The sequence below is a fragment of the Anomalospiza imberbis genome, chromosome 1, assembly GCF_031753505.1.
Source record: "Anomalospiza imberbis isolate Cuckoo-Finch-1a 21T00152 chromosome 1, ASM3175350v1, whole genome shotgun sequence".
Lineage (NCBI taxonomy): Eukaryota > Metazoa > Chordata > Aves > Passeriformes > Viduidae > Anomalospiza > Anomalospiza imberbis.
The window spans coordinates 66,648,409-66,671,706 of NC_089681.1; the positions used below are offsets into that span (position 1 = coordinate 66,648,409).

A 23,298-nucleotide genomic window follows, 5' to 3' on the forward strand; every position below is an offset into this window, starting at 1 on the left:
TAGCTTGTGGCTTTGATACATACCTAAAAAATAATCAGAAGCTTTGTGGAGATTTGATATTTTTCAACATTTAAGACTTAGCTGGAAAGATTTAATAATTTATTAAAACATACAAGGAAGGTGTTACAGATGTCTTGTATAAGATTTATTAATTTGATTGTTCAGAGCCTGCACAAGTTTTTGTCTATGAAAAATATGTAGCTGGTTTTGTGATGGTGAATTTGCCTGACCTTCAAGCAGTGAAAGATTTCTCCTTGAAGTTTTTAATTCTTTCATGTTGTCACCTGAGTTTCTAGTTTTCTTCTCTTCTAACTTAATAGCAGAATAGAGAGTAAATTTGAAATCCTTTTTTCTGTGTTCGTCGCTCTTTTCAATAAGAATTTGCTTATTTCCTCAAAATACTTCAGAAGCAAATGGTGCCTGACATTTTTGAATGTTGACATGTGCAGACTGAAGAAAGTATAATCTGCAGAAAATTCTATTATTTGACACGTTTGTTTGAAGAGCGACCTATTCATAAGGATACTATCCATTTTAGTTCTGTCTCAGCTGGTAAATTGTGAGTTTGCTGTTGGACATTTTAATGTAGAACTTTTAAAACATTTTGGAAGTCAATTTGATTTTCTGAACCATGCAGAAACATTGTAAAGGAAGACGGAAAATATGAGCATTGAGAATATGAAACAGCTTACTGTGGTTTTACTTCCACATAGTCTAATCTAGTGCTTATGATTTCTTAAAGAAGCTTGCTCACAATACTAAATTTAATTTTTTTCAGAAAGAATTTTAACTTTAAAAAAAGTCCTATCAGGTAGCCTATTCTACTTACGGCTCAACTGGCACTTGCCAAGTTATTTAAAATAATTTTTGGAAATGTATGAATTCTTGATTATTAGAAATCCTTGACTGCTTGCATGCTTTGTTTCTTAGGGAACCTATGCCTTGTAAGGCCAGGTGATGCTACTTTTGGCTAGAAGCCTTCACACCATGTTACAACCTGTCACAAGACTGAGAGCCTAAAACATGTGGAGGTGTTTACAGCTTTTCCTTGCAGACACCTAATATTGTACTAATAGCCTAATCTCTGCTGCTGTGACACTACTCCACTGCAATATAAATTTTGGGTAGTTCAGCTTTTAATTTCTTAAAAGACCATTTAGATCCCATAGGGAGCCTAAAATTACTTCATATTAAGCTGTTTCTTCTGAGTAATGGTAAACTTGCACAGTCTGTACCTTACATGACAGATTGTTTTTCTTGAGGAAATGGAGATCCTCACCTAGAACACCTGTGTTGTTGTGACCTCAATTTTTCTCTAAAAGTCCTGTAGTGTTGGGGTTGAAAGACCAGCTAACATAGCTCTTCAGGGAGTTATTAAAAACTGGAGTCAATTTATATGATGCTGACTGGCAGGAGTGTTGCTGTGCTGAAAAAGCTGAGTGCTGGGTCACCATCTGTGAATCTTCCAAAAAGAAAAACTATTCCAGTGGTTCTAGTCCACTTCAGCCTTCTAGGCTGCTGTGAAGGGTAGCAGAAGGCTCAAATAGGACTTACTGATGCATCTTCAGCCATTAATTATTGCATGTCAAGGGTTTATGAGCTTAGTGTTTAAATCATCTCTTGCTGCTGTTAAAAACAAAAGCTTTTCACTCCTGAATTGCTCATTGTCTTTGTGCTGCCTCTGATACTCAGTGATGAAAATACTGCCTGTTATTCTCAAGCTGGCTGTTTCTCCTAGTCAAGCACCCTCAGTAGCCCTCCCAGAGTGTGCATGCAGAGTAGCTGTGGCTTGGAAGATAAATGCTTGTTCTCTGTCAGCATCTGAGGTGTCAGTAACCCAATTTAAGACTGCAGTTGTTTCAGGAAAAAAAAATAACTGTCCTTCGGCTTATAAATCTGCTTTCCAAAAAGGATTGCCTATTCTGCACCTGTCACGAGAGGCAGTTCTGCTGTTCAATCTAAGAGGGAAAAGATTTGAATAGTAGTGATTTGAATTACCTGCCAGGACTGTAACAGCCAATAACTTAATGCCCCCTTCAAACACCTACTTCTCTTTGCTTCAGCATGTTATCTATCTGTGTATTCATTTTCTTATGTGTTGCAGTTAACCTGGGCTAATGATGTTCTCCAAATATTTGAAGCAGTTCTGTAAAAGGATGTATAGTTGCTTTTTGGTTATTGGATTGGCAATATTAAGTAATGTATTTTGATTTCTCACTGGACAAAATAGAAGTATGTTTTAAATTTTAGAGCAGTTGAGAAAATGGGAATGTGTGAAGAATCCCTGAATGAGATGTCTGGTTTTAGATAATTTTTATGCAACCTGTAGAACAACAGAGAAATGAAGTTGTTGCCTCAGACATTTGAAATCTACTTCAAAGTCACAGAAGACATCTAGTGAATCTCAGCTGGGTATATGACAGCAGTAGTCTTTGTACTTTTATTGTGCTCTTAATTTCCAAGTTTTAGCTATCCTCTTGAGCTCTTGCAATATTTACAGTGATATTCTAATAGGGAATATTTAATCACCCTCCTGGATCAATTTATTCCTTTTCTTGCATAGCAAAAATTGCTGTGAAAAAGAGAATGTAAATTCAGAATCTGTGCATTGAATTGGTTTGAACTTTTATTATTTGATTAAAATATTGTTCTTCTGGTCCTTTGAAACCTTGCCCACTGCAGTTTCTTCCTGCAAGCAAGAAAGGACTTTCTTGAAGTCAATCTAAAGAGGTCTGACTAACTGGGAAAGAGTGTAATTTAAGTGATTTCGAAGGTTTTTATTTGAGCAGTTGTGTAAATAATTTTTTTTCCATTCTCAAAAATGCTGTATTGCGTGAATTTGGTGTTTTTTCTAACTCATTTGAGAAACCATTAAACACTGATTTGCAAAATAATAAACTGTTTTCAGAAGTTCAATGACTATAGTTTTTTCTGAAAACTATAGCTACCAAAATAGCATTGTATTTTCAATTAACTTTCTTGCATTAACTGAAAGATCTTGTTTTAAAAGCCAAACTTTTTAAAAGCCATTTTTTTCAATTCAGAAATGTTATTTCCTTACTATGTAGAAGTATTTAGAGCTAATCTTAAAAGTTTAGAGGTTAAGTAAAGACTATTTGGGTAAGAAGGTCCCTTCCAACCTGAAGTATTCTACGATTCTGTGATTCTGGATAGGGAAAATCAGAAGTTCAAGTACACAGTCACATAGTTCCATACAGTTGTAAGCAGTTTGACAAAGTTGTAGTTGGAGTGCATAACTGTTGTTCCATTTTTGGTATTGCTTTTCTATGTGATGAGAGATTTTAACTTTACAAGAGCTTCTACTTTTGTGAGTATAATGCATTCTGTTAATTTGTAGGAAAGGAGGTATGAACCAATAGATTCTGTCTTTGTGCATGAAGTTCATGCTTGTTTTTCAGCTGTAGTCAGCCACTTCTATGTTTGTTATTCTGCCTTTATTTCAAGGCCTACCATTTTTAGAAAAATAATTGATATTTTTTTCAAATGGCCAATTTAAAAATTGACTTATTAATTTTAAAATTGCTTCTGATGAATTAAAAGTGTAGTCTTCCTACTCAGAGCGAGAAGAATAGAAATTTATTGTACTGACCTACATTTCTCAGATTTTTCTGAAGTGCAGGTTTGCTTTTAATGAATTGTTTTCATACTGTTCAGACTAGTATGATCTGATTTCTCTCATCACCTCCTCAGAACTTACTTGCTGAATTGTACTGAACAGATGAATAATAAAACCTTTCAAAATCCATGAAATGAGCATAGCCCCATGATATATTCTTCTCTTATATTAACTTCCGAGAAGAAAACTACTGGCATCCTAAAACTCTTTAGTATTATTTTTGCCTGTTGAAATTTACTGGATGCATTTGTGTTACTGTGAAAAAGATGAAGAATAATCTATTTTCCACAGGTGATGGGCTAACCTAATTTAAATGGCTTTTTATCACTTGCTTTCACAGCATTGAAAGGTGGTGCTTTGTTTATCCTCAAACCAACCTGATGTTCTAATGGTTATGAGCTCTCTGTAAACAAGCACTAGAACCAATTCAGAGCATGGGCTAGTAAAAAAGAAAAAAGAACAAGACAAAACACATCAGCCTAGAAGCAAAAGTAGTTCTGGAACCTGACTGTAGTGTTGGCATCACTTCTGTTTTCAAATATGGATGTAATCAATGGGATTGGTCTCACTAATAGTTCAGAGGTACAGAGTTGTAGACAATGCTCACAACAATTTTTTAGAAATTTGCTCAAAAATCCATACACATCCCTAGTATGTTACCTTACAGTATGCCAGTTCTTCTCCCCCATTACTAAGTGGACTGAGAAGCTGAAAATTCAGTTTTGTGTAAGCCATCAATCTTTCCTTAGATGCTGTTCAGTTAATCATTTTCCATTTGGTTTAAATTGATATTAATAGCTTAAACATAACAAATGTTGTGTCAGAATTTTCATGAGCCCTTATTTTGTGCCAGCTTTTCTTTGTTCATATCTGAATTTCTGGAAAACAAACTTTACATCAGCTTTGTCTGGTTACGTGCTGCAACCAGTGTAGAATCCTGATTTAGCTGAATGACAGCAATGAAGTCCTTTGTCAAGTCTGCTACAAAGTCGTATTGAAGACTGATCACTGGTATAAACAGAGATAAAGTTGATCCAAAGATAAAAATTACTGAGTATTTGTGTGCTATACTGAAAAAGAGTAAGTTTTCTTTCCCATGCCAACTGTGTTTGTAAAAGAGGTTGTTCAGTGAAACAATGCTCTTTATATGAGCAGTAATTTTAAAGATGACCTTTTCCTGTAGTGTCAAATGTATCATGGATTTTGTCATGGGGAAGAAAAATTCACTTGACCTTCAGAAATAAGAAGACTTGAATGTACCCATTTTTCCTCTTTTCACTTTATTCTTGATAAAGTACAACCTTTGTTCCTACCTTTTCGATGGTGTTTTTAATACTCCTCTTTCTTCCATAGTATAAGGGTTTTGTACTCCAGAATCCAGTATTTTGAAGGGATGAAAAATACTTAGTTTTGCAAAAATCTTCAGTTCTATTACATTACTCTTTAGATAAATGCAATTATTAAGCCTATGCATTTGGGTGTGGCAAGCACATTTCTCTCTTTCTCAGGATTTTTCATAGAGGAGCACAGAGAGAAAGAAAGAGAAAACAATTTCTATTTCTGCTCCTTGCTTTTCCCATGTGGAATGTGCTTGGAGAATTGTTTACCTGGGGTGATTGCTCGATTGGATTCTGGTGAGGATTGTTTGAGCCTGATGGCCAACCCGATCCACCTGTGTCTGGACTCTTGCGAACAGGGTCACAAGTTGTGAGATATGGTAGTTGAACAAGTAGGTTTGTAGTTTTAGTATCTTCCTTTATATAGTATATTAATGTATTATAGCATAGTTATAATAAAGAAATCATTCAGCCTTCTGAACTGGAGTTGGACATCATCATTTCTTCCCACTGGGTTCACCTGCATTTTACAATATTTGGGGATTATTTCTGTGTTTTCTAGGCTGGTTTGTAGATGCAGTTGACTTTCTTTGCCATAAGAACACACTGCTGATTCATTTTGAATTTGCTTTCGGGCTCCAAATGTTTCTTCCTGCAGAGCAGCTTCCTAGCATGATAGTACCCAGCCTATATAGATAATACTCGTAGAATCATAAAATGGTTTGGGTTGGAAGGAACTTCAAAGGTCATATTCTAGTTCCAAGCCCCTGGTAAAGGCAAGGATGCCACTAGCTAGATCAAGTTGGCCTCATCCAACTTGGCCTTTAAGAACAGGGATTTGTACTTTTTAGTTACTGAATATTTGAGGTTTTAACCTGCCTGTTTTTCTAGCCTTTGAATGTCCCTTGAATTGGCCACCCAGATCCATTCCTGCGTGTTGTTTCAGGGTATTGTCTGCATGCTCCAGCCCAGTTGGGTGTCACCAGCAACCTTGCTGAGCATGCTTTCAGTCCTATACCTCAGCTTCTCAGTAAAGACGCTAACAAGTGTCAGCTCCAGTTTTGGCCTCAGAGAGCTGTCACCAGTGGTTGTCTGTCAGCTGAACTTTGTATGGCTGGTCAGAACCCATAAAGCATTGTGGTCCAGCTAGCAGTCCACCCCCCACCCCCCCATAGCTCACTTCTTTAGATTAAATCTCACTAAGTTCTGAAAAAGTACTCTGGAAGACTGTCACAGTCCCCATTAAAGTTAACACAAACACCATTCACTGCTCTTCCCTTGTTCACCAAACCAATGCTCTCCTTGAAGTGAGTTGCCAAATTGTTCAAGTATGGTATGGCTTTGGTGTATTTGTACTGCCTGTTCCCCTTTTGGTTTTTGTGTCGTGATGGTCTGGTTGGGATTGTGTTTGCTTTATTTTGTTGTTTGTTTTTTCGTTTGGGGTTTTATGTGCTTGTATGTAAGATTTCTTACATAATCTTTGCAAGGACTGAAGTGAGACTGACTTAGCAGATGGTTCTCCAGATTCTTCCTTCCTACTTGATCATAACTTTTTTCCTGATCTTGAGGATTGTGAAACTCTGGATCACCATTTCATAACTTTCACAGATGATAAAGAATGGCCCTGCAGTAAGATCAGCCTGTTCTTTCAGCACCCTCTGATGCCACCTTTCTGATGCCATGGAGTTGCATATGTCCAAGTGGTTTAAGAGATCCCTGACCCAGTCTGTGTCCTGCATGTGAAGTTTCACTCTTGCAGCCTCTCCCTCTAGGCTCCAATAACAAAGGAGCTGAAAAAGGCATTGAATAGCTTAGCCTTTGACATGCTGAGCACTGGATCTGCATTATTCTCAGCCTTATTTTTTTTCCCCCTATCCTTAAAGTGCTGTTCTTGTTGCTGCTTTTGCTTTGTTCCAGCTTGTTCTCCTGGATTATCTGAGAACCTCCTGTCATGCTCAGGAAATGTAACTCAGCCATATTCATCAGTCTTTCAACAGCATCCCAGGCAGTATAATTGTTGTGGAATGGCACATCTGCCAGCTTTCCTTCTGTTCCCACAGTTTCCTGGTTTTGTCTCTCTCAGCCTCCATTTTGGGAGTTTCCATCCACTTATCCTTTGAGTGCAATGCTTAGCTGTCTCTTCTTTTTTTGCATCATGGGACACAGACTCGTGGCACTTCAGTGTCTCTGTGGAGGTGCATCCACCTGCTGTTCATCCTTGCTCACTTTGCTCCACAGCCTGTTCCACTGAAGAAGCAGCACTCGGGTAGAGCGTTCCTCCGGTGGTTGAGGCCACCACCACCTCTCCAGCAGCAGAGGGAGGAACCAAATATACAACCCAAGCGCTGGATGGCAGAGCCCTCTTCCCAGAGCTTTGGGTCAAGGCTCTACTATGCTAAGAACAGTTGCCTCATCAGAGTTTCTGGGCCCCTCTGCTTCATTGCTCTGCTGGGGAATCAGACAGGGGAAGTGCTGTCATAAAAGCAGTGGTAAAAATGCAGCGTAATTCATGAGATGATAGACTGCCCAAGGGAATGAGAGCCTTCATCTAAAGGTACAGGGAAGGGCCTTATTGATGGAAAACTGTGTGTTGAGCTTTCGCATTGCTGTCTTTTCATCACGTCCCTAAACCCTCAAAGGGTTCACAAAGTGTCTTTTTGACATTTCACTGAACTGACAAAGGAATTTTCTTTTGTTAAAGGCAGATATACCACCAGGCTATGCATTCTAAAGCACTTTATATAGTTGATAGTTTTATGGATGGGAAGTCTAGATTGTGGTTCTCCTGGTGTCTTGCTAATTTGAGGACTCCAAAGCACTGTGCTCCTGTGTGTTTTACACTGTTTTACAGCCTAATGTCTCACAAGTCTGAACTTCAAGAAGTGTGAAATTAAACAAATTGGTAGAGTTTTGTTTCAAAGCATGTATTTTATTAGCATTTGTGTTCTTTAAGTACAAGCAGGGTGGTGGTGTGACTTGATTCTTTGCCAAATCATTTCTATGGTGTCTGAGTTTGGAACAGAAGAAACTTATTATAGGAAGAGTTTAAGGGCAGTCATGCACTATGTCAGACAAATTTTGTCTGTATACAGTATTTGTTTCTGCCAGCGGTTGATATGCATATCTAGGGCAGAGAATAGGGGAAACTGGAATGATACTTCCTCGCGGTACTTTCCTGGATTGCAGTGACTTGAAGTTCACAGTCAGGGACTGCCTGATGTAGGGGTGAGGACTTGGTATTTAATAGCTGATAGCACTTGCAGTGCTGGCAGGGGATGGTGGCAGGCAGCTCCCCTGGATGACTACACATTGTAGGGAATACATTCCTTTTCTGGATTTTTACCTCTTGTGCTAAATTCACTTGATTTCTGCCAATATAAGAAAAAGAGTAACAGGCAACAGTCCATCTCTATTTGCCCTCTCCTTACAGCTTTTGATTTTATAGACCTGCCACTTGATTTAGGTTACATCTTTTCCAGCCAGAAAAAATGCTACTTTCGTCTTACAATAAAGCTGCTCTTTGTTGTATTCATCCTTCTGCACTTCTCACTTGTTCCTTTTAATCCTTCTATATCCTTTTTGAAATTATAAGACTGGATGTTCACACAGCACTCAAGATGAGAGAACAAATACTGTGTAGAGGCGTAGTGAGGGTTTGGTTTCTGCTTTCTAGATAGTGGTCTGTAACAAATTTATTTTTCTTTCACTGCTGCTGATGGTTTTACAGAATTTCCTAGTACAGCTCCCAGGATCCAGAGTTCAGGTCTATCCTCCTATCTATTAAAAAAAATAGACTGGAAAATCCAACCAAAAAACCTCCAACCAAACAACCCCTGGGATTTTTTCATAATGTATGTCACTTAATGATTCATTGTGGTAATTTCCTCTGTTACTTTATCATCAGGTTGTTAGTTACAGATATTTCTGCAGTTCCTAGTTTTGTACAGTCATCCGTGTACACCAAAACTATATAGATGCAAGCTGAGATCCCAAACAAAATTAAGTCTTGTTATTTGATGTACACCTATGCAGGAAGCAGAGGGTTGTACACCTTTCTAGCTTTGTACAAGTGGAAGGCCACAGGCTCCTGTGTTGCTGTGCCATCCAAAGAAGAAATAAGCTGTATTTAGAAATGGGATGTCATGGTATTTTCCCTTAAGGGGGGGTGGGGGGGGGGAGGCAGAGGTCAAATTATGGCAATGAAATACTAAAGGAAGTGCAGTCTTAACGATGCAGGCTTTTAATGAGGTTTTTGCATAGTCACAACTGATGTACTTTAACCCCAGCTGGCATCCAAGTCCCATGCAGCAGCCACTCACTCATTCCCCACCACCCCAGTGGGATGGAGGAGGGAATGGGAGGAATCCAAATGAAAAACGAGTTAAAACAAAAACTGCACAAACAAGTAAAACAAAACAAGAAGTTCATTCACCATTTCCCATGGACAAGCAGATGTTCAGCCATCCCCAGGAAAGCAGGGCTCCATCACATGCAACGATTTCTTGGGAAGACAAAAACCATCACTCCAAACATCCCCTCCTTTGTTTTTCTTGCCCCAGCTTTATATGCTGAGCTTTATATGATTCCATATAGTATGGAATATTTTGATTCAGTTGAGGTCAGCTGTCCTTGCTGGGTTCCCTTCTGCCTCCCCAAGCCTCCTCACTGGTGGGGTGGGGTGAAAAGCAGAAAAGGCCTCAACAGTGTGTAAGCATTGATCAGCACTGACACAAACATCCCTGAATTATCAATGCTGTTTCCAGCACAAATCCAAAATGTGGCCTCTACTGGTCGCATTAAAGGAAATTAACTCTGCACTAGTCCAAACCAGCACAAAGGCTTGTGATTAAAGTTCTCTTTTCAATAAATTCTTCAGTTTTCACTGAAAGCATGTAAGAAAAAACTTAGTGTATGTAATTTATGAAATCCTAGCATGTCTTTAAAGTCTCCTTATTTTATTCCCTTCATTTTCTATGTGAAGAGTGTCTACAATTCTGGTTTTAACTGGTATGCTGTTCCCACTGGTAACATTTCAGGAGTACTCTGAGTTGAAATATGTCAGTAGTGGTTAAAAAAAATAAAAATTAAACCCTTCATATTTTAGTGTAAGGAAGCTCAAAGCTATTCTTGATTCTGCCCTACTAGTCACAGAAATATGCAGTCTTTGTTACAAAATCTGTAATTTGAGAGGGGCAAAAGAGAGTTTCAAAGGCTGGCATTCTATAATTGTAATGCATACACACTGAAAAATGTATAGTGGTTTGCTCTATAATCAAACATTAAGCTAATAAAGGCAGTTCAAGTGTCAAAATTGCTGACTTTAGCTTTGAATACCTAGTAAATGATCATGGTGGCTTATGGGTACTTTGCTAACCTTGCCTACTGTTTTATTTTACCAAAAGGGATGTTTGTTTTTGGCTTGCTGAAAGTAAAGCATTTGTCTTTGTGATGCTTGTGGAATAGGCAATTAGACCCTGTGTAAAATCCTGGCATTTGTAAGCCAGCATTCCTAGTGATGGATCCAGAATGTCAGTGTGTGCTACATGGGAGAAGCGTGAGGAGTATTAGCCATGGGATTCACACAGTAGAGAGTGATACCCTACTTCCCGAGATGTTCCTGGTTTTCATTCATTTAGGTTGTCCTGGTTTGCAGAGGATCCAGAGAGTTTCTTCTAATGTCATTAGATTGTGCCTGCCTTCTTTTCCAGTGGCTCAGCAGAGGACTCTGTTTTGGTCACTCATTTTGATGTTTCAGGTGATGAATGTCAGCATAATAAAGGACTGGAATAATGCTGTTTTAATTGACCCCATTCCCTTATCTCACTGAAATGCATAAGACATTAATTATTTTTGCATGCATCATAAGGTAACTAAATTGTTACCTTTAAAATGGAGTTAAAATTTCTGATTTTAGCATCTGTCCTCAGGTAAATTTTTGTGACATTCTTTTTTTTTTTTTTTCCAGATATAGAACGTGGTCTCTCAAACTGGATTAAAAAAACCTGTTGATATTTTTATTTATACTTTTTTATTTTTGTATTTGACTTAAAGTGCCATGAAAAAATTTGCATATTGCAAGGTGGTCCTTGCCACCTCTTTGGTTTGGGTCCTTCTGGATATGTTTCTATTGCTGTACTTCAGTGAATGCAATAAATGTGATGAGAAAAAGGAAAGAGGCCTGCCAGCTGGAGATGGTAAGTTTTCTGCCTAAGTACTCTTTAAATTATGCTCCTTTAAAATTGCACTCTTTTTAAAGATTTGGGGTTTTTTTTCCTCAACAATGTAGCATTGTGTCAGCATTTAGGAGTCACAGAATATTCTGTTTCTTTGAATGACTAGAGAATAACCGTATTGCCTGAGACGTATGTTGCAGACTTAAAATTCTTAAGATGTAGAATTTTAAGCACTAATGTATATGAAATAACCCTAAAAAACTATGTAACAAAAGGTGCAGAAATCTAAGCCATGTTAATGCAGTCTAAAGCATATTTTAAATTTCCATGAGTGAGGAAGCAAAGGCACTATTAACTTCATTAGACCTGCTAATAAAATAAATCAAACCAACAACCAAGCTCACTTGTCAGCCTGCCCCTGCAAAAAAAGACTTCAACCATCCAAATTGAAAAACACCCCCTGCCCCACAACTCTCCTAACCCAATAGGTAGCAATAAGGCACAGTAAATATGGTAATGAAAAGGTTTATGATAATACAATGAACTTGGATGTAAAAGTGACAAATATGAGTACATGCTTATCTAGATAACTTTTAAGTGAGAGCTAGCTGTATTATTCAATACTAAAGGTTTTCAGATAAGCTTTCAGTTTTGTTATTGCCATCTTAAGTTTTTGAGTACCAATTAGATGAACTGAGTGTGGGGTTGTTGTGTTTGGGTTTTTTTGACAGCACTACTACTGATGTTGCCAACTTTATTTTTAGGAAGTTAGCATAGTTGATCACATGGGAGAAAGGATTGGTGCAGGGAGATTTCTCATCCCTGCAATGTCTCAGTGTATGCATTTAGAACTGCAGGCAGCTGCCACCTCCACTTTGTTTGTGAAGCATCTAATTTTGTAGTTTGGTGTCTCTCCCACTGAAAAGGCTGTGTCTGTGTTACACTGCTGATGTTGGAAACCTCTTCAGTGATGCTAATTGTTAAGTCCAATCAGTTAATTGCACTTAAGGTTATTGCTTTCCATCACAAAAAATCTTTTTCACCTGTTGACATCTGGTATGGATCTTGATCTTCCTGGGAAATTTTCAGAAGTATTTTAAGAAGAATGTTGCTCTATTACAGAATAACACTGGGGAGATATTTAAGAAGTGTCAGATTTGGTTTACTTGTTTTCTTTCCCTGTGATGAAAACAAGCCAATAAATCTCCACAGAATGCACTGTATAGAATGTAGAATTTCTGTGCTCAGCACCTCTGGACCCCTGTTTTCATGACTGCATGTGAACATTTTAAAGGGGTTCTAATCCACTTGAATTTTGCAGAATTAACTTAAATTTTCATTACTGGCATTGCATTTTTTGAGTTTCTTTTTCAGTAAGAGGAAAGCAAAGTGGCAAGAAAATTAATTAGGCTCATTTAGAAAGTATGTCTTCTACAGAAACTCAGACTTTTTTTGTCATTTTTTTTCCTTTTTTATTTTTTTCTCCAGAAGTTTGGAAATCTTTTGTGGTAATATAATGACTGATGTGTTGTTATGTAGGAATGGATCCACTTTTTGTCTTCCCATAAAGCAGATAACTTATGGCAGAAAACAGCCGGTGAAGTCATTATCTATCAAATTTGTGATATATTGATAATGTTGAAATTTCAGATGACATATGAGGTCATTGGCAGAACCTTCAGGTGAGGGAAGGTCTTCAGTTTTGGCAGATTAGTATTATGACTTTCCCTATGCAACACTAATTTTACTTAGTTGAGTACAGTCTTTATTCTGACCTTTACCCAAACCTGTGTGTGTTAAAATTCTTGATATGTTTATAATATCTTATAGTTGGCTGGTAAACAAACAAATGAAAATCCACCCAAACAAAACCTTATATGTAGTTTTGTACATTTTCTTGTTTGGTGGGTGGTTTTTTTTGTTTGTTTGGGTTTTTTTTGTTTTTGTTTTTTTTTAAACAGCTGATTTGTAGTAAGGTATGTGCAGGAATAGGTCTGCTAGAAACCTTGGTTGACCCTGTGACATTTCCTTTTAACCAAGCAGCATGCCTGATCATAGATATTTTTACTTGTTCCAGTAGTTTACTGATTTGGAATCTGTAGTGGGTTTACTCCTGCTCAGAGTGCCTGGAGTCTTCTAAGATAACATTGAGGCTATTTTGTCTGTGAAGCTTTTATCAAAATCTGCTTTTTCACTTCACTTTTTCCTCTGCTTTTAATTTCCATAATTGAATTAGTTTCCTTGATTCAGCATAAATTACGCTAGTGTTCTGAATTTAATATCCTCTTGTCCATGTCACTCTGCCATATAGCTTCTCTTTGCAATTCATGGAAGAATTCCATGGCATTTAATGAACTTACTCAACATAGGAGTAAGTTTTTCTGAAGAGTTTATGTTTATTTTAGGTTGTGCTTGTCTAGTAGGAAAAATCAGTCTTTAGCTATTTCAGCAGGAGCAAAGGATTTTGAGGACAACTTTGGACAGTTTGGGCTTTCATGAAGTTAGAAGGATGTTTTCCATAGGTCTTTAATACAGAAAATGGAAGGATTTTCTTTTTATAGAATTAGGCAAAAGCCATAGCCAAAATTGTCTTTGGGCTCTTTCTCATTGGTATTGATGGCATAAGATACCACCATCTTAAATCAGGAACTTCAGGTTATGTGTCTAATATTGGATTTTAGGTTATCCTGCTGTAATGTTTTTGAAATTGCTGAAAATAAGGAATAGTAAGGAGTGTGCAACCAGTGTATGTGGTTATGGGGAACTGTAAGGTGAGTGAGGTGAAAGCTTTGGTGTCTGCTCTGACAGAGATTAAAGGCCGGGAGTTGAAATGACACAGGTGTGGAGTTGAGGAGACAAAAGGTGAGGTAGAAAAGGGACAGGCCACTAGCCAGGTAGGAAGGCAGCTGAGGTGGAGATGCTTTGGGAAAAGGGGGCCTGGCATGGGGTCTGGAGAGTACAGGATTGAGTAACTCAGATTATACCAGAGGGAGGGATGGTTGGAATCTAGTGGCTGTAGTTGTGTGGGATGATTTGTCTGTGGACTTAAGCTTTTGCCCACCCCCTCCACCATGGCAGAAGACATCTGCAGTGGCTTCACCAGGTAACCTGGGGAGCTGGGATCAGAACGCCCAGCAGCGTTGTTTCCAGCAACAGTCCATGAGCTGTGAGAAGCCTGTGTTTGTGCTGACTGATATTGTTCCTCTTTCTTCTCCCTGCCATGACCAGAGGGGTTGGGAAAAACTGGGGGAAGCTCTCTCCCAGTGCTCTCTCTGAGGTTGGCTCACCTCCTCTGATGTGGATGGTGCACATCAAAACACCACACATGTTCTTGCTATTGCCACATCTTCTGGGTGGTGGCTCCCTTTTTGTAATTCCTGGTGATTAATCAGCAAAATTTACAAACAGTAATTAATTGTTGTCTATGGCTGTTGCTGTAAGTTTAAATATTGCTATGAATTGGAAAGAAAATCACTTAACCGTAGTAAGTTAGCATCATCCATGTTATGGTTTATTTCCCAAATCTAAAATTCATAGGAAAGTTACTTGAGCATTATTGTTTTCCTATTGAGATTGGCATTACAATTTAGACTGCACAGCCTGGAATAGAGCTTATTTAATAAATGTAAACAAGTTCCAGACTTAAAGAGAGGGTTCAAGATGTTCTCTAACAGCTTAGGGACCATTAAGGGACCATTCTTGTAAACAAAATATACCTAGGTAGTACTGTGATTTTACTAATAATAAAGATTTTTTTTTTTTTGTGCAGCTCTCTAAGAGCCCTGTATGTCATCCCTCAGGTCTTGACTTAAATGAAGATGAAATGAGTCATTCCTTACCCCCAGTTATAGGCTTCCTAAAGGTCTGATTGAAAAAAAAAAACCTTCCAGCTTTGGCACTTGATGTGGTTTCTAAATAAACTTTCAGAGTCATCCTCTTTCCTTTTGTTTTTTTCTACCTCAAGGTACATTCCCCTTGTGTAATGATTAGGGGCACTGGATAATCTTTTAGAATTAGGAGTGGTGAATTGCAAGAGTCATGTAATCTCAGTTCCTTGCTATTTACACTCCTTTCCTGGAGCAATGACAAAGTTAAACTAGGACCCAGCCATTTTTGTCAATGGCTAATCAAGACCTTGCATTCTGAATTTTGAGCTCTGGTAAAGATGGAATCTCTAAATTGTGTCTTGGTTCTGAATAACCTCATCTGCATGAAAAAATCCTAAGAAGAAAAGTGAGCAATTTCAAGATTTAATTATTGAAAATGTGAACCATTTGTCATAAATCAGTCTTGTTCTGTTAAGGTTGAGGTGTATGTAAGAGGCAGAACTGCTCTGAAGTTTTACCCGTCCAAACAGCTTCTTGTAATTATGGGGATGCCTCCAAAGGTGACTGGACTTTGCATTGGTCAGTTTACATGGGCTCTAAAGGCATCTCACCAGAAGAATCCACTTCTTTTTCCTGGCTTTAGATAGTCTTAGATTTGGAATTATCTGGTTTTCATCAGGCATATTGCCTGGTAAAAAGAAAATTGTAGTCCACAGACATAAAGAGTTCCTGATTTTTTAATGAAGATCTGGAAGAGATCAAGCCTTCTTTGAAACTAATGGCTTACTGATACAAATAAGAAATATCTGGAAATACATTACTAGATTTCTTATTTAATCAGGTGGTGATTCAGTCATTCATTTAGTTTTGAAACCTATAGCTATAAATTTAACTTCTATTTGTTAGAAGAATACCACCAAGTACATGGAGTCCTTCAATGGAATTTTTTTCTGTATTTAACTGACAAAAGAGGACTGTGGTTTGAATTCTTAACAATGCATTTATTAGTAATTTTGGGAGAACATTGTTGCTTATTGTTTGTGTGAAACCTACGTGCTTCTGTGGGGAAACAGATAACCATAAAAAAACCCAAGAGAAGATGGTTCTCAGAAATTTGAAAGAACATCTGATGGTTAACTTTTCTTGGAAAGTCTTTGCCCTGCCTGTGCCTCAGCTTGACTCTCTGCGTTTAGTGAGTTGCACAAAATATCTGAATCTAGTTAGTTGTTGCTGGAATTTTCTGCAAGGAGAATGAGGTACTGAGGTAAAATGTGTAATCAAGCAGTATGTATTTACTAATGAAATTTAAAAATTCCACTGATGAATTTGTGGAATTTGTACACCAGTATCCAAGCGGCTGATGTGCTAAACTCTCATCTTAACAGGAGGATCTGCAAATGTGAGAGATGAGCTTTTGGCTGATTTAACTATTCAGTTTGACTGGTTTAGTGAAATTTAAGAAAGAACTGGAAGTGTAAATGAAACAGGAAATTATTTTTTTCTTCTAAATAGGTCATTAGGTAGGGTAAGATACTCTTCAGTACTCTGAAAAACATGCTGCATACAACTATATCTGATAGGGTTTTCTAATTGTTTTAGGTATGTGGAACACCCATTGTTAAATCATTTTCTGTCTAAGTGAACCTATGTACTCATTGCTATACGCTTAGGAAAAATTGCTGTGATAGCCCAGATAATAATACCACGCTGAATGTATAAAATTAAGCCCAAATAATTACTTTATTGTATATCATAATTTTAAATTAATTACCCCCTGGAAGGCAAAAATTCTAATTTAAAAGGTTATGCACTTGCAAGTCAGCAAGTTCTGATGCAGGTTCCAACCATACCTTCTGAAGAGGCAAAGACGCAAAGCAAACTGCTTGCTCAGCTTAGCCCATGGCTGGAACGAGCACCTCAGCCCATCTGTTCAGGATTTGCTCAAACACACTTACTCCATCGATTTTCAGTGGATGAATGGCTGGCTGGCAACTTCTAGGGTTTTATAGCTCAACAGGCCATCAAGGAGAGTTTGGTTAAAAGAAAATACCCTGGCATGGGAGGTTTTTCTGTGCTAAATGCTCATGTGTGAATGCAGCTAGTGCAATCGCTTCAGGTACTTGAAAATGAAAGTTTCTCAAGGAGCACGTTGTGCTTGTTACCAGTTGGCACTAAATGCAGACCAGCAAAAAGCCTCATGTATTGGTAATATATAATTAAGTCTTAGTGCTTCAGCAAGGATGGAAGGCTCAGGCCTTTTTTTTTTTATTTTCTTTTTATTCTTTAAGTGGCTGTTTACTCTCTGCCTAAGGTTTAATTACACTGTGCTATCCTAGATGCAAATTAAAGATAATTGGAAGCTAGGCTTGTTTCTTGGGGATTTGGTGTCTTTATTTTAAAATACTTACTGTTCCTCTGTTTAGATCTTAAATTGCTATTTTTTAAATTAAAACTCTTGCTGAATTTGTAAAGCAGTAATATAGTTCAAATTCAGTAATTGAGCATTTCTGTTCAGGAGAAAAGTGAATGGTACTTGTAAAGAGAAGTGTAACTTTGTAAAAATTGTTCTGATTTTTTTACATATTTGGTTTAAAACCCTAAATAATTCAAGAGTCTGAATTCCTGTTCTCCCATTCTTCCTCTTCAGTTTGATCAGATATTTGATATTTAAATTTCTTTTAGTTTAAGATGTGTAGTGTTACTAGTTTGATAATGTTCTGTTACTAATATTAGCCTTCAAAATATAATTTTGTTGCATAAAAATAACATTAGCACAAACAAGAGAAATTGTTTCTAAACTGTTGCTGCCAATGTCATTCTGACAAAATAAAAATGTGGAAATAAATGTAAAGCTACACTTTAATCGAACCTTTACTGTTCTGGAACATCATTTATCACAGTGTCACAGAATAAGCTGAGTTGGAAGGGCCCCATCAGGGTAAGTGAGTCCACCTCCTGGCCCTGTATAGGATTCCCCAAGAGTCCCACCATGTGCTTGCCAGTGTTGTTCAAAGACTTCTTGAACTCTGTCAGGCTGGTGCTGTGGCTATTTTCCTGGGGAGCCTGTTCCAGTGCCCAAACACCCTCTGGGTAGAAAACCTTTTCTAATATCCAGTCTAAACCTCCCCAAACTCAGCTTCAGGCCATTCCCTTGGGTCCTATCACTGTCACCACACAGAAGACATCAGTGTCTGCCCCTCCTCTTCCCCTCGTGAAGAAGTTGCAGACTGCAATGAGGTCTCCCCTCATTTATATCCCAGATTTTTTTTTGCGCATGCAGGCTTTCCTGGAAAAGTTGAATTTTTCTTTACAGGAAGTTTATAAAGTCAATTATGATGTAATGGTGGATAGAAATAAATCCTTATTGGTTTTTTACATGAATCGTGGTGTGTAAGAGAAACACTTAAATATTTCTGTTAAACTCCCAAATGTGAAGATTGGTTTTCACTTTCAAAACCTGGTGGGTTTAGGACTGTCCTAAATGTGAGCACTCCTACAGTGTAAATTAATGTATAAACAAACAAAACAAGCTTAAAAGGAGTTGGTAACATTTTATTTTTTTGAAGTTCCAGAACCCATACAAAAACCACATGAAGGACCTGGAGAGATGGGGAAGCCTGTGGTCATTCCAAAAGAGGAGCAAGAGAAAATGAAAGAAATGTTTAAAATAAATCAGTTTAATTTAATGGCAAGTGAAATGATTGCACTCAACAGATCTTTACCTGATGTCAGGTTAGAAGGGTAAGTACTTTATGTTGTGTTAAAAATGTACTCCTTTAAATGAAGAATGTGCAAAGACCAATCCAAAACAACAGTACAGGTCCCTAAGATATTACCGTTCCAGCAAATAGTTGGAGAATTTCCTGTATATAAGATACTTATTAGTAAAATAGAAAAAATATCTGTATATAAGATGGACCAGCAGAAATCATTTTTCTTCATTGTATTTAACTTTGATTATAAGTATGAAGCGTGTTCATGGAATAGAAATTAATTTGGCTGAAGGAAAGTTAACTTAAGCATCGGCATTTCAGGAAAAAAATCACTTGTTTGAAAAATTCATGTATTGTAATGAGGCAGACGAAAATTCTGCATTATATAAAATAAAAGCGATTGGGTGATGAGAGAAATACTTCAAAAATTTTCTTACCTAATGAAATGTGCAAAGCTTCATTTAGATTTCATTATAATGTTTTCTAATATCCATCTGGTTTGGTTTTGATCTTGCCTCTGGAATATTGATCCTTTCAGAGCTATTTGAATCATAAGTAATTAAAAAGAAAATTGTTAACTTGTTTTAACAAAAAATAAGATTGCTTTACTCTTCTGGGACTATGACAGGATAGATGATGACTCCCCCCACCTCAACCCTCATCTTTATGAAAGAGGCATTCAGATTGAATAAAACTTAGGAAACAAAATTTTCCTCATTATCTACATTTATCTTGCAAGAATAATTTCTTTAGAAGCTCTGCTTTGCTGCTGTATATACAAGGCCTAGCTCCTGAACAAATTTGTTTTCATCTCCTACCTCAGAAGATAATATTAGCAGAGTGAGATGAAGCTCTTTCTGCTTTTCATTTTTAATGAGTGATAAAGAACTGGTTTGTAATGATCTGTGTTTCATCTGTTGTGATGAAAGTGATTCTGTGAGTTCCTGGTAGGGCTGGTGTTCTTGACGCATTGCTGGTGTTCTTAATAATGGAGGCATATTTTTCAAAATATGATTTCACAAATAATGTAGGTTTTAATCAATTTTCAAATATGAAATGTACATTTGAGGCTCTAAAAAGTTGACTTAATCATGACCTTTGAGAGGTCTAGACTTTGAATTAGACAAAAATGGAAAAAGAAATTGTTATAAACTATTAAAAAATTATTACTTAGGCATCACTCAAGTTTGCAGGCACTTGAAATTGCTATTTCAAAATCCAGTTTAGCTAAATAGAAATTTTTGTCTTTCACAACTCCACAGTTACTGTGTTTCACAGTGAGACATGTTCTATAAGTTTTGTAATGTTGCATTTGCTTCTCTTTTCCATTTTTTCTGGATACAATGCTCTCACTATACTTGGTGTGTGAAAGTGGAATCTTTGTATAAAATTTTAGGTGTAGTCTCAGGAGAGAGTTGGATTTTTCTGTTCTTGTAAATTCCTGCCAAAATTTTAACATTTATGTGTGTATGCATTTTTAGTCGTTTTTGAGAGAAAAACACTTCCCAAAAATCTCTTCCATTTGTTGTCTTTTCAAAGTGTGCTTTATAAGGTCATGATAATTAAGAAGTCATGGAGAATGTTAACATTTCTTTGGCAAATTTGAGAACAATACTATGTTTACAATGCGAGGGTGTCTTAATCTGTATGTGCAGATCAGTATTACTCTTCAAGAACACTGTAACCATGTTCAGAATTGTGAACACTATGAATGTACTCTGGTGTTGTGTGTATGTCTGATGAAACTATTTATCTGATTAGTCAAAATACTACAAAGTCAGAAACACTCTGTGCTGCGTTAGTGTTACTTCTGTTAAAATTTGTTCTATCTATGTCCCTGGTAATATGGAAATAGTTTGTGGAGAAGGGGAATGGGTAATTTTTAATCATTCCTTACCACACTTATATGCCTACAGCACAGCTGCCAGTAGCACTTTCAATCAAGATTTTGAAAAAGCAGGATATGTTCAAAGGCACGCTTAGCTGTTCAACCATGTAATTATGTTCTTCACAAGTTTTGTGGGTTGCTTCCTTTAATGTGGTGTGGCGGGAAGAAGAGATTATTTCAAGTCCTCTAATTCTCCAGCATGTCAGTTTTTCTGAAGTACAGAAGCCTGCAGAGGTTTTGCCTAGCGGTTAATCATTGGAAAGCTGGTGGAATTAAAAGTGCCAGGACCAATTTGCCACATGTATTTAATGGGAATGGCATGACGTGTCAGCTGGAGAGGAGTTTTTGAAGTAGACTGCTCCATCCTTCAATTAATTTCTAGTTCTGCCAAACCCCTATCACCTGTGCAAAAACAAGTGTGTTGGTCCTGGAGTGATCATAGGTTAATCTCTGCAGATGATCCACTCTGTACACCCTGATTCTGTTTTGGCCAAGAAATTTTGTGTTCCCTTACTAGAAGAACAGAAATGTGATCTTCTTTAATAACTTCTAGGCACTTCTCCAGCTAAGGGAACTCCTCAGCACAAGACATCTACAGAAGCTGGCATCTCTGTTCTGCCAAGTGTGCCCCAGTTGTATTTTTAGGTTTATATATATTTTTATTATTTTGGCACAAAATTACTGATGCACACAGACACCTATAAAAGCATTGATACGTGCCTAAATTGCTGGTGACTTTGTGTCTGTAAGCGGGAACATTGCTCTACTTCTCTTTGTCCCAGCTGAGTGTGATTTACTCAACAGAAAAAGCTAAACCAGAAGAAATTTTTTTTAGCCTGGATACTTCCCTGAATCTGGACTGGGACATGTTAGTATAACAAACTAATATGATGGACAAGGCTACAACCTCTGGAGGAAAGCTGTTGCAGGAGAAGAAGCAGCTGTGCATACCAGATTGATTTTAAGTTGTTAATAGAATTATTCTTGCAAGCATGTCTTATTCTAGCCTGTGAATCAATCATCAAAGTGGGAGTTGATTCACAGTTGCCAGGAAAATATGCAGCTGTGGGCTTGACATGACAGCAAAGAGTAAAAGATGGATGATCAGGAACGCTGGAGTCTTGCCTTGATTTTGCTGAAGATGAAGGAGGCAATGAATAAAATAGGCACTAGTGAGTAAAGTACATGTTCAGCTGTGCCTGTGTGCCTTAGATTGGTGTTCAGCCTGGAAAGTAGAGGGGTTGAAGGCATGAAATTTGCACGTGTTGTATGGCTGGGTTTGGCTCTCAGTGCCATTGGAGGTGATTTCAGAAACTGCTTTGCAAAATGAAGAATGAGTATTGTGTTCTAAGGCTGAGCTTTCCAGCCTGAGCTCATTAGTTAACAATTTATGGAATATATAAAACTTTTAAGTAGACATTTTTTTCTCTGTTGTGAGAATTTAAAACAAATTCTGAGCCTTTTTTTCACTTGAAAAGAGCTGCTTAAAACACTTTTTTTTTTTCAGGCACAGGCAATCTAGGCTTCAAGCAATGAAGGCATAGGTGCTACAGAATGATTTTGTGTTCATGTGGGCTCTGGTCCCCACTGGAGCTTGTGATGCAGTGCTAGCAGGGTGTCATATTGCAGGTTGATATTTCTTGGAATGGTGATGGGCTTCCCCAGGCAGACCTGTAGCAAGCAGGAGTATCCATGCTCTTTGCTGATCCCTCAACAAACCTTTTTCCAAGGCTACAGGTTCTATACAATTTGGCATAAAAGATCTTCCTTTTCCTTTTTTCCAGTTGGTATAATTTTGCCAGAATTAAGGGTATCAGGCATCTTATTATATCTCAGTTAGTTCTGCATAGAGTCTGGGATTTTTTAACTATCATTTTCTCAAACTGTCTGTACTCAGGAAGGTAGGTGTGCTGGTATTTTGAGTGCTATAAATCATGTGAAGGTGTAATGAGAGTTTTCAGCCAGATGACCCTACATATTTTGAGTCAACTGTGTTTAAATCCATAGAAATTACAACTTCAGCCACTTCATGGAAAAAGGAAAGGTTCATATCTCTGAGATCTTTGTGTTTAACCTGCACATTAATGTTGTCAGATTGTTATTATTGAAGGGTGTTTTTCTGGATCAAACTACCCTGCTTAGTTCTTGCTGCCAAGCTTACTTCCACAATTGGGAGGAAGTAGACAATTTTCCAAGTTAAAAGCCATTATTCTATATTACATGTATGTCATGGAGTTTATGGCAATTATGCTGGTCTTCTTTCTGAGTAAATCTAGTAAAATAGTAATTTTGACTGATTCTGTCATATCTTTGGTTAGAAATAACAGAATTTAGATTTCAGCACTGTTAATTAGATGATAAAATATAATTATTTTCAGTTACCACAATCTGGTTTTCATATCTGTGCTTTAAAAATGTAATGTTGATTTTAAGTATGATGTATGCATGTGAGTACATACTGGAACTCAGAATTATATCTTCTCAAAGCAAATTTATTTGTTCTATACTTTAGGATACTATAGTTGAATCAAAATATAACACATCCATAAAATTAACACAATCTCAATGTGAGGAAAATAGCTTGAGTAGAACTATTCATAGTAAAACAAATGAAGGCACACATGCAAGAGTGTCGTCTTGGGACTCAAGTGTGATATTTCATGGGTTTTTTAAAAGACAGCACTCAAGGGATTTGCTTATATATGTGGCTTGTGAAAGTGTGC

The 23,298-nt window shown here is 37.4% G+C and overlaps 1 protein-coding gene across 3 annotated transcripts in view; it reads left to right on the top strand.

Moving 5' to 3' along the window:
- GALNT1 (polypeptide N-acetylgalactosaminyltransferase 1) overlaps positions 1-23,298 on the top strand; it is an 86,897-nt gene that overhangs the window by 31,606 nt on the left and 31,993 nt on the right. For all 3 annotated transcript variants that reach the window (XM_068195631.1, XM_068195612.1, XM_068195622.1), the window contains 2 exons: positions 10,940-11,168; positions 18,541-18,715. In XM_068195631.1, coding sequence (XP_068051732.1) covers positions 11,030-11,168; positions 18,541-18,715 — 314 coding nt within the window. In that variant the 5' untranslated portion in view covers positions 10,940-11,029. The remainder of the gene's footprint in view (positions 1-10,939; positions 11,169-18,540; positions 18,716-23,298) is intronic.